Below are 12,664 nucleotides of genomic sequence, written 5' to 3' on the forward strand. Positions count from 1 at the left end.
CAGACAATTCGAAATCAAACATTTCCGCTTCTAATCTACGGCAAATTTGCTACTTCCTACTACAATGACAGGGAACTTTGCCCTTCAATCAACTCACCTCACAAACAGCCCTCCATTACATCGGAAATACGAAATCACAGAACATCGGTACATTGGTCTGTCTACTACAAATACAGATGCAGATAAACATTTAGATAAAAGCTGGCGCTCGTCTTCTATGCGATGCTACAATCTTCGGGGGTTACAGGGAAGTGGTACTCATAAATACCCTTTGAGGTTCGGACATGTCAAGATTCGATAGAACACATCTAATTTTACAAAATATGGTCATACAATGAGGTACATTGAATAAAAGGGACACAAATGGCAGCCCAGGGAGAAGAGAACACATAGCTTAATATGGGACCACGCTTGCGGTTACTCACATTTCACAAACTAATCGGATGCCAGGAACGGGACTTGCTTTCTCGCGTGCTCTGGAACCAATTTCATCAAAGTTTCCGCAGGCACCCCCTTTAATTCTAATTGATGGTACAAGCAACATCAAAGAGTAAGAAGTTTGAAAAAAGGCTTGGAGAACGAAAAAATTTGGAAGAAAAAAAGCAAATTGTCTGAGAACAATATCATACCATGTGATTTAAAGTTGAATAAAGGCGGAAGGAAACGTCCATTCGGCAGGCGGGTGTTCGGGTCACGAAGATCATCAAAGAAGGAGTGGACCAAGGCATCCAGCTGTATATGGAAACACGATTGAAATTTTTTTTATGCCAAAACCACGATTGAAAAATTAACAAGAATAAAGATTGATGGGATTTTAAAAGGGAATTTGACTGAATTTTCTTTTGGTAGCACATATATTTATTGAGTTATTTCGGAAAAAAAAAATAACTATTTGGACATGAAAATAAAATTAAACACTTGGTACTCACAGCTGTGCACCGCAAGTTAGGAGAGTATTGCAGCAGTCTTGAAACCAGATCAACAGCTTCTGGAGGCATACGCTTGTGGAATATCTAAGGAAATAACAAATATAAATATGCTATCTGGTGAATGAAATACAGAAACATACATAATATCTTCCATCATAATACCTTGTGCCACGGGTGAGCTTTAATTTGCGGGAATTTGAACTCTGTATAGTTAGGATTCATGCATTTGATTTCCTCCCTTGTTGGAGTGCCCAAAACCTACCAAGAGAAAAAGCAAGAAATAAATCACTACCACAATAAAAGAGTTAAGTTCAAGAATCTATGTAAGCACCAAGTAAAAACAGTAATGCATGTCCAATGCTCTAATATAAGCAATCATTTTATACCCATTCATTGAAATCTATGATTATTAGATTAAATAAGATTTAACTACTGCTGAAGCGATAATAAGGATGAATTACCTTGATAATCTCCACAAGCTGGTCAACTCCACTTTCACCAGGAAAGAGAGGCTGATGCAATAGAAAACTCCGTTGTATTAGAATTGCACTAAACATATATTTCACAAAATATAATAGTAAAAGTATGTACCTGTCCGAGCAATAGCTCAGCAAGAACACACCCAACAGACCAAACATCAATGGCCGAAGTATACTCAGTTGCTCCAAATATAAGTTCCGGTGCTCTATAATATCTAGAGCAGATATAAGATATATTTGGCTCTCCTTTTACCTGCTCGACAATAACACAGCATAAGGATATATTTCAATCCAACAGAAGCAAATGCTACGATGAGTATAAATGGAAGAGAAAGGACAGCAAAACTATAAAACATACCAATACTTTAGCACTTCCAAAGTCGCACAACTTTACTTGGTGGGTATGTGGGTTCACCTACACAAAATAAGAACCAAAGTTTAAACCTTTTCCGTTTATTTACTCCATAAACACCGCCACCCATAACAATAGGGTTAACCAGATATTAATAGGCATATAGGTAGGTATACGAGAATCGAATTACATACCAGAAGATTCTGAGGCTTGATGTCCCGATGACACACTCCAATGCAGCGGTGAATGTAGGATAGCGCCCTAAAGATCTGCCAAATATGGATGAAACGAGGCAAATCTCAGCAAAATATAAATAAACCCCCCAGGGTAGGGAACAAACAAAATGCTTTAATGCACAACTCTGAGATTCAATTAGCCTAAGCCTTGGGCTCATGGAGTAAGGTCTTAGTCAAACAGCTCAATTCTTAAATATGGCATAACATACTCCTCCATTTACGTAAAATAATCCACTTCCTAAGAAAGAAAGAAAAAAATTTCCCTTTCCAATATTAAACCTATGCACATGCAACTTACAGAAAAGTAAAAATGGCACACATTCATTGACATCTTACCTGGTATGTGTAGAGTTTAACATATATCAGAGGCATACGTTGGTTCAGCTTGTTGTAGTGTTTAATCACACGATGAACCGTTTCAGGGACATACTCAAGCACCAAGTTAAGATAAAGTTCATCCTTTTCAGTCGTTGAAAAGAAGCAATGCTTCAAAGAAACAACATTTGGGTGGTCAAGAAGACGCATGGTCTGTAGCTCACGATTCTTGTACCTCTTGTCTTGCAGAACCTTCTTTATAGCCACAGTTTCACCAGTCTCTAAGCACTTTGCCTGCACAAATAAGAACTCAGAATTCAAGAACTTGAAACTTGCTATCGATTTGAAGGGCCATAAATTTTCAATAGTGAATTGTAAGGCAAAAGACTAGAGTCTTACTTGGAACACAACTCCAAATGATCCGTGCCCGACAACACGCTCAGCCATGTAACTAATTGTCTATTATGACAAAATATACAACATTCTGTTAGAGGAAATTTGCACTGAAGTAATAAACGAAAAAAAATATCAGTTCCACATAAACTGGAGACTAATGTGCAAATGAGAAATATTATACCTGCTTTGGCTGGCCATTTCTACCACCAATAGTTGTCACAATTATATGACCCGTCTCTGTTCCGTTACCATCAACGACTGCGACTGTGGATTCCATTTCCTACACCAGTGAAGCAGACCATGAGTATTCAATAGCAACTGTACAATAATCCTAAAAATAAAAACAAAAAAGTGCGAGGAGAAAATACTCTGATAAGAAAACACTTAAACCAAAGGCTTACGTACTTTGTCATCCCGAATTTTCATGTCATTCATCTCCTCCGGTAACTTATCCACACCAACCGCATGACCACTGGCACAGGGTTCTCTCACACCTGACGTAGGCGCCACACCTACTGAAGCCATTCCCTATTCTCTTATTGTTTGGCTTTGATAAAACCAACCATCAACCTACTGCAATCAATCAATCAAGCAACGATAATTAAACTTTTGACTACGAAAATGCAACATGGACAATCTGAATAGCATTTTCTTCACCCATCATCCACAATCCACGCTAAGATCTATTTAAAGTTTTATGATTCATAAAGCACAGGGAATTTGTAGCCAATCAACCGAGCTTAAACTGACAATCAAACTCAATACTTACCAGCATATACATACATACATACATACATATATATATATATATATATGAAAAAAGAATAAACAACTTGTAAACCAAAGCCCAGAAATTTTATGAATTACACAACAAAAAAGAACAATAAATGAACCCCACAAATTAGATGAAGCAAGTAAAGGCACCTCTTTGACCTTCTACATATACCCACAACCAAATCAACATTTACACAGAGATCCAACAATTAAAACCCAAAATTCACACAAGAAAGATCAAACAACTACCTGAATATTCAATCATAACAATTATTCCTCACCCACCAACCCTCCATCACCACCGAAAACACCAAAAATTTGAATTTTTTTTTTTTAATGGGCCAATCCCAGATGCCAAAACTAGCCGATCTAAACATCCAAAACGACAAAAACAAAACCCACCAAATATATCACCGAAAAGAAAAGAAAAAATGGTAACCTACAAAACCCACCAAATATATCACAGAAAAGAAAAAAAAAATCAGAAAAAAAAAATGAGAAGAGAGTCAGAGGAAGAAAATTGTACCGACGACGCAGAAATTGGCGAAGATCAAGGGAGGATCATCTGGAAAACGGAGGGCGTGAGGTTGAATCAGAGGCGTAGATCCATGATGAGAGAGAGAGAGGATCTAGGTTTGTTTCTTCTTTTGGATTTGAGTGTTTGTTTGTTTTGTTTATTTTTGCTCTTTTTTTGTGTGGTGGTGGTGGTGGCTGTGATGCGCTGGGAACACAGGACAGTTAAAGTAGTAGAACCCTTTTATATTATTGGCTCCTACTTCTTCTTCTCCTTCTTTTTATTTATTTATTTATTTATTAATAATTCTATAAATTTATAAAAAAGTTTATTTTAAGAGCATATTTAAAAGAGATACTAAAATATACACATGAGTTATAACAGTTAAAAAAAAAAAAAATTCACATTAATATTCCCCAACTGAAGTGCCAAATCCTATGTGGCGATGATATGGATTAACAGTAAAAGAGGTTACTGTCAAATTTGACTGCGGCTTCAAATGTTTTTTTATTAATTATTAAATGTATTTTATTAATTTTTAATTAGTTTAAGCTTTTATTATAATCAATGTTGAGTTAACCGATGCAACTACTGTACTTTTTTTTTTCTTTTCAATCAAGGAAAACGAACAGATTACTGATTAAATTTTAAATGTCTTTTATTAAATTTTAATTAGTTTAATAATTTATTTTATAAAATAATAATTTAATTTGACATATCAATTGAAGAATAAAATTTTAAAATATATCAAAATACTACATAAGCTATCAAAATTTAAATTTTATGTTTAAAATTTAACATATTTTTATGGATGATCTAAAATTCCAAACGAAAAACAAGTTTATTTTAAAAAATAAATAAATAATGAAAACTCTCATGACAAATGAGAAGCCAGTGGCCTTTTCTTTTGACCATTCAAACTTGCTTTTTAATTGTGTTTTTTTTTTTTTCCTTATCTCCATATGCGGAGTTTCAGAACGGAAGGGAAGGGAACCACCAAATTGTGAAAGATATTGATATTTGGTAACTTTTTCCATAAGTACACCCACACTTTCACATGTTAGTTTCCCCAAAAATAATGTTAGAATGGTGATTTCCGCTCGTTTATTTTTATTCTCACACATTTTTTGTTAATTTTTATGATTTAATATACTTCAATTCATTCGATATGAAGAGAATGTGTGAATAATAAAAAAAAATGTGTAAGTATAGGAATGGGCAACGGTTATGGCGGATGGATAACCGCGGTTACTTACCCATAACCGTTTATGTTCATACCCGTATAATCGTTTACCCGTTGGGTAATTGAATAAACAGTTATACCCATACCCATAACCGTTTATAAATGGTTAACTATATCCATCACCGTGTACCCATTTAACCATAACCGTTTACCCATTTAACCATAACTATTTATGTTTACCCATTTTTGAACCCATTTATTATTTTTTTACTCATTTACCATTTTTTCATCCGTTTACTTTTTTTTTTTTTTAACAACTTGAAAATTATAAAATTCGGAGATTTTGAAGGCTCGATAAACGACTAAACATCACAGTCGCACACTGCATTTTGTTTCACAACATATACAACATTAACGAAGACCCATTTTTTAGACAATTTAGCTCATCAACCATAGAAAACATAACACTAAATCCTATAAAATACAAAGTTAGAGGGCTGCCCAGCATAAATTGAACATCTAAAAATCGTATCAAGACCCTTTTTTCTCAATTGACAAAAAAAAAAAAAAAAGAGTATGATTATTCTTTGACACGTAATAAGTTATATAGAAATTCAAGCTTCATCAATTGCTAAAGCACAAAAATTAATGAAACTCAATTCATGAAACGTGAAATAATGAGCAATTAAAATCCAGAATCGAATAAGAGTTAAAAAGAAAAATTAAATTTGATGCCCTGTTTGGTTTATGAGAAAATGCAAGAAAATATGAAAACTGAAATCAAAGAGAAATCGAGAGAGAGGAGGGTGACGTACAGAGACACTTTTCATGGTAAGAATCTTGAGAGAGAGAGAGAGATGAGTAGCGTATATGAGAGAAAGGGCAAGGACGAAGGAGAGATGAGCGGTGACATGGCATTTCAGACTCTGACGGAGAGATTGAAAATTTAAGGTTTTTATTTTTATTTTTTAAAATTTTACTTATATTAAATTAAATGGGTAAATGAATGTCCGTTATAACCACGGATAATATCCATAATTGATGGATACCCGTTATAATCGTGGTAATATTCATAACCGTCCATTTAAATTTTACGGATAAACGGTTATACCTATAACCGTTTGTTCATCTAAACAGTTACCCATAACCATAACCGTGAACTTTAAATAGGTGGGTAACCGCAATTACCCAAACCCATGGGTATTTTGCCCATCCTTATGTAAGTAGCACCGCCTCTTTTTATCTACATTGACAATGGAAATTTTGGACCTGATCACACCATAGTTTGCTATAATAATTATCATAATAGTCATGTAAGTAAGTTGAACATGATATCTCACATTGAAGCGTGTTGAGTCATAAAATTACGCTCGAACGTTTTACCCTTAAGTGATGCTCACATTGGTCTCAAACGTGCAATTTGAACTTTTTTGACAGTACTCATAGTCTCATCTTCTAAATTACTTATAGAGAAACAAACACGACAATATATGGGTTTGCTATTTTAGAACAACGTTATAATAATTTGGTCTAATGATACTCCAAAATACAACCTAAGTTAAAGTTTGATATGAATTGTCTGAAGATCCGCCTATGTTGTTATATGTAAACTTTCTTTTGTTAAAAAAAAAAAAAAAAAAAAAAAAAAAAAAAAACTGTTAATGGCATTCTAAAAAATCTCATTTTGCACTTCTCACATGTATATTTCCAAAAAAAAATGTCAAGGTATAATTGGAATTTAACCCTTTGTATCTTTATTGTGGACCTTGGCTGAAGTACGACATAATAGGTCCAAGTCCCGGATAATGGAAAATGATCTTCTTCGGATTCCTTCCTTCTGATCCTAAGGATCCACCATTCTAAACCCTTAAATTTTGATCTAACGACTATAAATAGAGGCTCACTTTAAAAGTTATACTAATTTTAACCGTTAGATCAAATTTTAATGATCCGGATTGATGAATCTTTAGGATTAGGAAGAAGGGATCCGCAGAGGATCCCTTTCCCCAGATAATATTCCAATTGCTTAATCAGATGATTAGATTAAAACGTTTGATAAAATAAATGTTTAGGAGGGTATTTCTGTCTTTTTGAGGTTAGGCGCCCAGACTAATAGTCCAACATGCGAATATACTTTGCCGGTAAAAGAGAAGGCCGATCAAAGCCCATCATCCTCCTGTGAATTGACTCTTAACAACTTCTTACTTTACCACCTTCAGACCAGCCACGTGTCCAAAACAAAAACACACTTTGATGCCTCTTAGTCAAATTTAATTACGATAATATCAACTCCTTTTCCTGACCCCTTCAATAGTATACTTCAATAACACTTTCTAGAGAGCTGACATGAACAAAGTCAAGTTGACTAAATCGATATTCAAATTTCCGAGTTCAAATCTTCTGCACCCATTTTCTATGTAACCAAACATCTATCATTGATTGATATAACTTAAATTTATGAAAAAAAACACAAAGTTAACACGTGTCTACCAATGATAGAGACCACACACAAAATGAACGCATAAGATTTGAAAAATTGACTAGAACAATATGCTTGTCCCATCTGCACTCGAGTTCAAATCTCCATCTACGTAATTTTGATAAGATTAGAATACAACTCGAAACCAAGGAAAACCGAAAACTCTAGAGACCATCTCTCCATCCTATCCTGGTACGTAGCTTTGCAGGAAGCATTTGTATAGATTACCAAAGGAAGTGAAAAATAGTAAGTCTTAACATTTTCAGTCCGATAAATGTTCCGAAAACATGTACAATGAAGCTTCGGACTTTCAACATCGTTCTTCCAGCGCTGAAAGAGTCGGCGGTGGATGGTTTTTCTCCAATCAGTTTCGAAAACAGGGTTCTCCCAACTGCTACTTTTGCAGGCAACAGCTTTCAAGTCTACGATCAATACAACTACGAGCAGAGAATTTGAAGTCAAACCTTCATTTCCATTAAGCACCACTCTGAGCTGAGAATTCGGGTGCTCGGCCTAGGGGTAATATATGATCCTTCATAAGCTCGTAGTGTTCTGCAGTTATCTGGGAACCATCCAGCACCTATTTGGCCAAAACCAAAACCAAAACCACATGTACAGATTAACGTTTTTGTTTTAAAAAGCTCATACAGTATATACAGTTCGAGAACCAATATTAGTATGTTAATTACTACACAGTCTAAGCATACCTAGATTTAGTTGATAAGAAAAGTGAAACACATTTCTGTCTGAATCTTTTTCTTTACTTCCATTTTTGTTCTCATGTACGTAAAATAAATAAGTTAATAAGCTATAAAGATACACATATTGGGCCTTGCCTTGTCAAACAGTGTCCTTCTATCTGGCATGTGAGGACCGAGTGCAGGAATCCTGCAAACAGAGAGACCTTCAAGGAGAAGAAGAACAACCACTTTCCATTGTTTCATTCTGAAAGCTGGTAGCGCGTCAACAAAAGTCATCGTCTCCAACATGCAGCTCTGTACAGAAACACCTCAGTGACATGTCACATTCACAAACTTAACAATGTTAATGTAATATTTAGCTGCACTGCAGGGTTTCTTATACTGATTAAAGCGCGCAGATAAAGATCATGCCAAACATAACAAAACACATACAAAGTGTCACGGCTCACAATACTCAAGTAGCATAGGAATTCGAAACCTAATACAAGTAAATAAAGATAAATGTAAAATCGACACATGGAAAGTAGCTCCTATGAACTACAAAGGTGAAGATATCTTTTCCTAGTCCTGGTTTATCACATATCATGGTTGAGTTGTAAACTCCACTGAAATCACTTGGATAATGGAAATGCCTGCTGGAAGACCAAAACCCATGGATGTAACGTATCCTCAAAAAATGAATCCTTTACGTGGTTAATGATACATAAACACAAAAGCAAGTGCTTCAACTAAAAGTAGAACAGTGAGCAGAGTTGCATGTATTCCCAAAAAACTTGTGTTCAATATGAAATGTATATAAAGCAGTAAACTTAGGTTTAAATGTCTGACAATGGCACCATGCGGAAACTGCAAAGTCCTAAAGCAGCCAAAAGGCTTGAAGTCTTGTTTTTGTTATGGGCTATAACATATACTTAACCATCACATACAAAGTTTTCAAATCTGGTTATGAGGATGTAACTAGAATTATAAACAAACAGTTAAGCATGAAAAATTATTTGACTATAGGGTACACTAATGCAGGTTCATTCATCAGATTTTCATCAGAATTCAAACAAAACACGCAAAAGATTCAAAATCAATACCATTTCTTGCTCCAAACTAGATATTGGTGTTGCAAGCCTAAGTTGGGAAACAACTCCTGGTAGAGTCCGAGCAAGAGATTCAGCCAGAGTTTTCTTGATTTCAGAAGAGTGGCCACCAGCCAAAACAATCTTACGGGAATACTCTTTCCCATTAATAGAGAGAAATTCTTCATGAAAGCTTTCATCCCTCCCATATATATATGCTAGTGTAGATGATGTTATCCATGTAAAGAGTGAATTCCACATTGTTAAAAAAGGTGATAACTGAAACACATGAAAGGTATCATTAGCACAAAACTTCCAAAGAGAAATAATATGCAATGACCTTAAATTTACAATCTTACAGTTAAGTTGAAACCCTCTGGTGGATCATCAAACCAAGTATTCTCAGAGTCAAACAAATCAAAATTTGGAATTCCAGGATTTCTTCGCGGCAGAGGAGCTTGTTCTGGTTCAAGCATGTCAACATCCTCAGTAGGCTCTTCTTCATCCGCACCATCTGGACGTGGCAATAAAATAATTCCAGCACTCGAAACTGACATTTGAAAAGGACACATGGAAAGAAACGCCATCAAATATCAAACAACCAAGTTCCACCAACATGTAATATGCTACCTACTATATACATTTAAACCAAACAATGACATACCAGCATCATTGACATCAGATTCTCCAGATGCAACAGCTTCTGCTACCTGCCTCAATGCCATGGCACAGAATTCTGCGGATTCCAAACGTTCATTATTTAGCAATTCCAAATTCCGTAATACACCAGAACCCTCTTTTGCACCTTGCACTTCTCTAACCTCGCAAACATTTTTACTCTTAGTGCTATCAATCTTCTCATCAGACCAGGTAACAGAGCAACCGACTTCATTTTCCGCTGAAGGTTTAAGCAAAGGTTTGTGCATACTGCCCAATGTATCATAACCATTCATTCTATGTTCCACCTTCTCGTCAGCCCAAGTAACAGAGCGATTAAGTTTTTTTGCCCCTGAAGGTTTAAGAGAGGATCTTAGCTTTGGCACATTTGATTTCTCCTCATCACCAGGGAATTCCTCTCTTGCTTCTTTAGTACTTCTAATCAAAATAGTTTGAGAAGTCTCTGAAGTTGAAGGCGCCTCTCGAATGCCAAGATCATCTTCCTTGGAAATCTTACTTTTTCCCCCTCTTGATTGTTTGGATTTCTTTTCAGAATCATTCTTAATATGAGCAACTTTTTCTTCTGATTCCTTAAACTTAGTTTCACAACCATTCTCCCCAGAACTTGGTGGAATTTTGGACACACTGTATTCATCACTAGCGATTATACAACTCATGAAATCCATCTCATTAAAGATCATATCTTTCCCGCCACTCGTTTTCGCTTCTTTACCCTTGGACCCTACAATATACAATCCTCACTTAAGAGAACACTAACAGAACACAGTAACAACCAACAAAAAACAAAACAAAACAATCCTAGAAACCTGAGCAGGCATCAGATAGACTCCTCGACTTAAATATAATACAGTTGCGGCAATAACAGATTCATAAACAAAAAACAAAAAAGCAGATACCTTTTTTGTTCTTTTTCGAACCCAATGGCTTGGATATCCGCTGATTGTGTGGAACATAGCCCTCAATAGCATTAGAGGGACCAACCACGCCCACATCCCCTAACTGCACTTCACTCTTTTCTTCAATCTTCAACTTAGAAATCCCCAAATCCCCAATCTCCGCTTCGCTCTTTTCTTCGATCTTCAACTTCGAAATTCCCAAATCCCCAGTCTCCCCCAATCCCACTTCCCCTTTGTCCCAACCCACATCCCCAAAAGCCCTCAAGACCTTCTCAACCTTGCCATAATCCAAGACATCGCACCTCTCCTCGCTCAAACTCTGGGCAAAAGCCTTGCTTTCGATAAGACAGCTCGAGGAGCAGTACATGTAGGTCTCATGAAGGTCGTAGACCTTGTGCTCCTTGAGTGAAATGCGATAGTGGCCCTTGCGGGGGCGGGAGGATTCCGGAGGCAAGGCATGGGGGCATAGAGGGTAACCGCAGTGGTCGGCTATGGTGCGCTCCGTGACGACGTCGCCGTAATCGGAGCGGGAGATTATTGAGCCGGCCAAGTAGAGTTGGTCAAGGGTTTTGACGCCGTCGAGGAGAGCGAGTTGGAGCTTGTACACTGTTTCTTTCACTGACATGGGCTGCTGCTGCTGCGGCGGCGGTTGGCTCTTCTCCATCTTTTTGCTGAGAAAAGGGGGTTTCCGATCGCAATTAGGAATTTGGAATTTGAAGCTCTCTAACACCGACTCTGTCTAGTTCGGTTGATCGGTTGATTCTGTTAAGTCCGCGAGTATATTGTGGGTCAAATCCAAAGAGGCAACCCGAGCACTTATTGTGGGTCAAATCCAGAGACAAATATGATCCAGTTTATTTGACCAGAGCAATTTGTACGACGTGGATATACGGTCACATTGACATCTCGGGTCAATAATTCAAAAATATACAAAGAGGAACTAATACATGTTTTTGTATTATTGGTATATAACGTCAATATGACAGTGTAATTGGAATATAACTTGACTGTTGAAAGAATCAGCAGCCAAATCTCGTTCGTGTAATTGTATTATACAAATCATTCTCCAACTTGGTGTAACTTATTATACAAGTTATTCTCCAACTTGACGCGTATTTTTTAAAATTGATTGTTTGGCTAAGCTGCACACAAATAATTACCCTTGTATGTACGCATTTGAACGGGCTCTCCATAAGCAAAGAAATCTGATATGAATTTCTTCGCTATAACAACTAGACCATAATACCAATACATAATTTTTAAGTTGGAGTAAAAATTAACAAAAAAAAAATAAGCAAAGAGATCTGAGTACTATATTATTCTCAAACAAGAGTACATGCAAAACTATAAAATTGTAGTATAGCATTTTTTTTTTTGAAAACCTCGGCGATACAAGGGGATTTCATGTGACACTAATCAAATATAGCCTAGTTACAAGCAATCAAGGAGGTAATCACATCCTAATAGAATCATTATACACGGTTCCATTGTTCCATGGCTTCCGAAAACAACCACGGGTTGGGGATTAAATTCTCCATCAGTTAAATCCAAAAGGCCATTGAGGCCTAGGTAGTATAAATTCTTCTCCCTTTAGCCTTGATAATCTTGAAGTGCATCTCCTTCTCTTGTGCATCCTTGTAAACTCGTCCCTGGTTTGTCGTCCAC

The 12,664-nt window shown here is 36.3% G+C and overlaps 2 protein-coding genes across 4 annotated transcripts; both read right to left on the bottom strand.

Annotated features, from left to right (window-relative positions):
* Nucleotides 1-93: 93 nt before the first annotated feature.
* LOC103928239 (shaggy-related protein kinase alpha) lies at nt 94-4,165 on the bottom strand. 3 transcript variants are annotated; one of them, XM_009337246.2, is made up of 13 exons: nt 4,008-4,165; nt 3,113-3,280; nt 2,889-2,987; nt 2,711-2,770; nt 2,333-2,605; nt 1,955-2,029; nt 1,767-1,823; nt 1,521-1,661; nt 1,391-1,441; nt 1,092-1,187; nt 930-1,013; nt 630-732; nt 94-521 (listed from the first exon to the last, which is right to left on the bottom strand). In XM_009337246.2, the coding sequence occupies exons 2-13, from the start codon at nt 3,230-3,232 to the stop codon at nt 436-438; spliced, it is 1,245 nt and encodes a 414-aa protein (XP_009335521.1). In that variant the 5' UTR covers nt 3,233-3,280; nt 4,008-4,165; the 3' UTR covers nt 94-435. The 3 variants fall into 3 exon arrangements, with proteins under 3 accessions (XP_009335521.1, XP_009335522.1, XP_009335523.1); XM_009337247.3 differs by having other exon boundaries at nt 3,113-3,277; nt 4,008-4,155; XM_009337248.2 differs by lacking the exon at nt 4,008-4,165 and adding an exon at nt 3,731-3,854.
* Nucleotides 4,166-7,692: 3,527 nt separating this feature from the next.
* LOC103928237 (putative RNA polymerase II subunit B1 CTD phosphatase RPAP2 homolog) lies at nt 7,693-11,802 on the bottom strand. Its single transcript, XM_048583453.1, has 6 exons — nt 11,000-11,802; nt 10,090-10,824; nt 9,785-9,975; nt 9,441-9,704; nt 8,494-8,652; nt 7,693-8,237 (listed from the first exon to the last, which is right to left on the bottom strand). Exons 1-6 carry the CDS (start codon nt 11,661-11,663, stop codon nt 8,133-8,135), a joined length of 2,118 nt encoding a protein of 705 aa, XP_048439410.1. The 5' UTR covers nt 11,664-11,802; the 3' UTR covers nt 7,693-8,132.
* Between the last annotated feature and the right edge of the window lie 862 nt (nt 11,803-12,664).

The sequence above is a fragment of a genome, unplaced genomic scaffold, assembly GCF_019419815.1.
Source record: "Pyrus x bretschneideri cultivar Hongxiangsu unplaced genomic scaffold, Pyrus_bretschneideri_v1 Contig2, whole genome shotgun sequence".
Classification (NCBI taxonomy): domain Eukaryota; kingdom Viridiplantae; phylum Streptophyta; class Magnoliopsida; order Rosales; family Rosaceae; genus Pyrus; species Pyrus x bretschneideri.

Excerpts from the sequence above, each read along its gene's own strand:
- LOC103928239 (XM_009337246.2), bottom strand. The coding sequence starts at position 3,232 with ATGGCTTCAGTAGGTGTGGCGCCTACGTCAGGTGTGAGAGAACCCTGT. Across the intron at positions 2,606-2,710 it reads CATTTGGAGTTGTGTTCCAA|GCAAAGTGCTTAGAGACTGG; the intron begins GTAAGACTCTAG and ends TTATTTGTGCAG. Across the intron at positions 1,442-1,520 it reads CTGAGCTATTGCTCGGACAG|CCTCTCTTTCCTGGTGAAAG; the intron begins GTACATACTTTT and ends CTATTGCATCAG.
- LOC103928237 (XM_048583453.1), bottom strand. The coding sequence starts at position 11,663 with ATGGAGAAGAGCCAACCGCCGCCGCAGCAGCAGCAGCCCATGTCAGTG. Across the intron at positions 9,705-9,784 it reads CAGAGGGTTTCAACTTAACT|TTATCACCTTTTTTAACAAT; the intron begins GTAAGATTGTAA and ends CATGTGTTTCAG. Across the intron at positions 8,238-8,493 it reads GAAGGACACTGTTTGACAAG|GTGCTGGATGGTTCCCAGAT; the intron begins GCAAGGCCCAAT and ends TTGGCCAAATAG.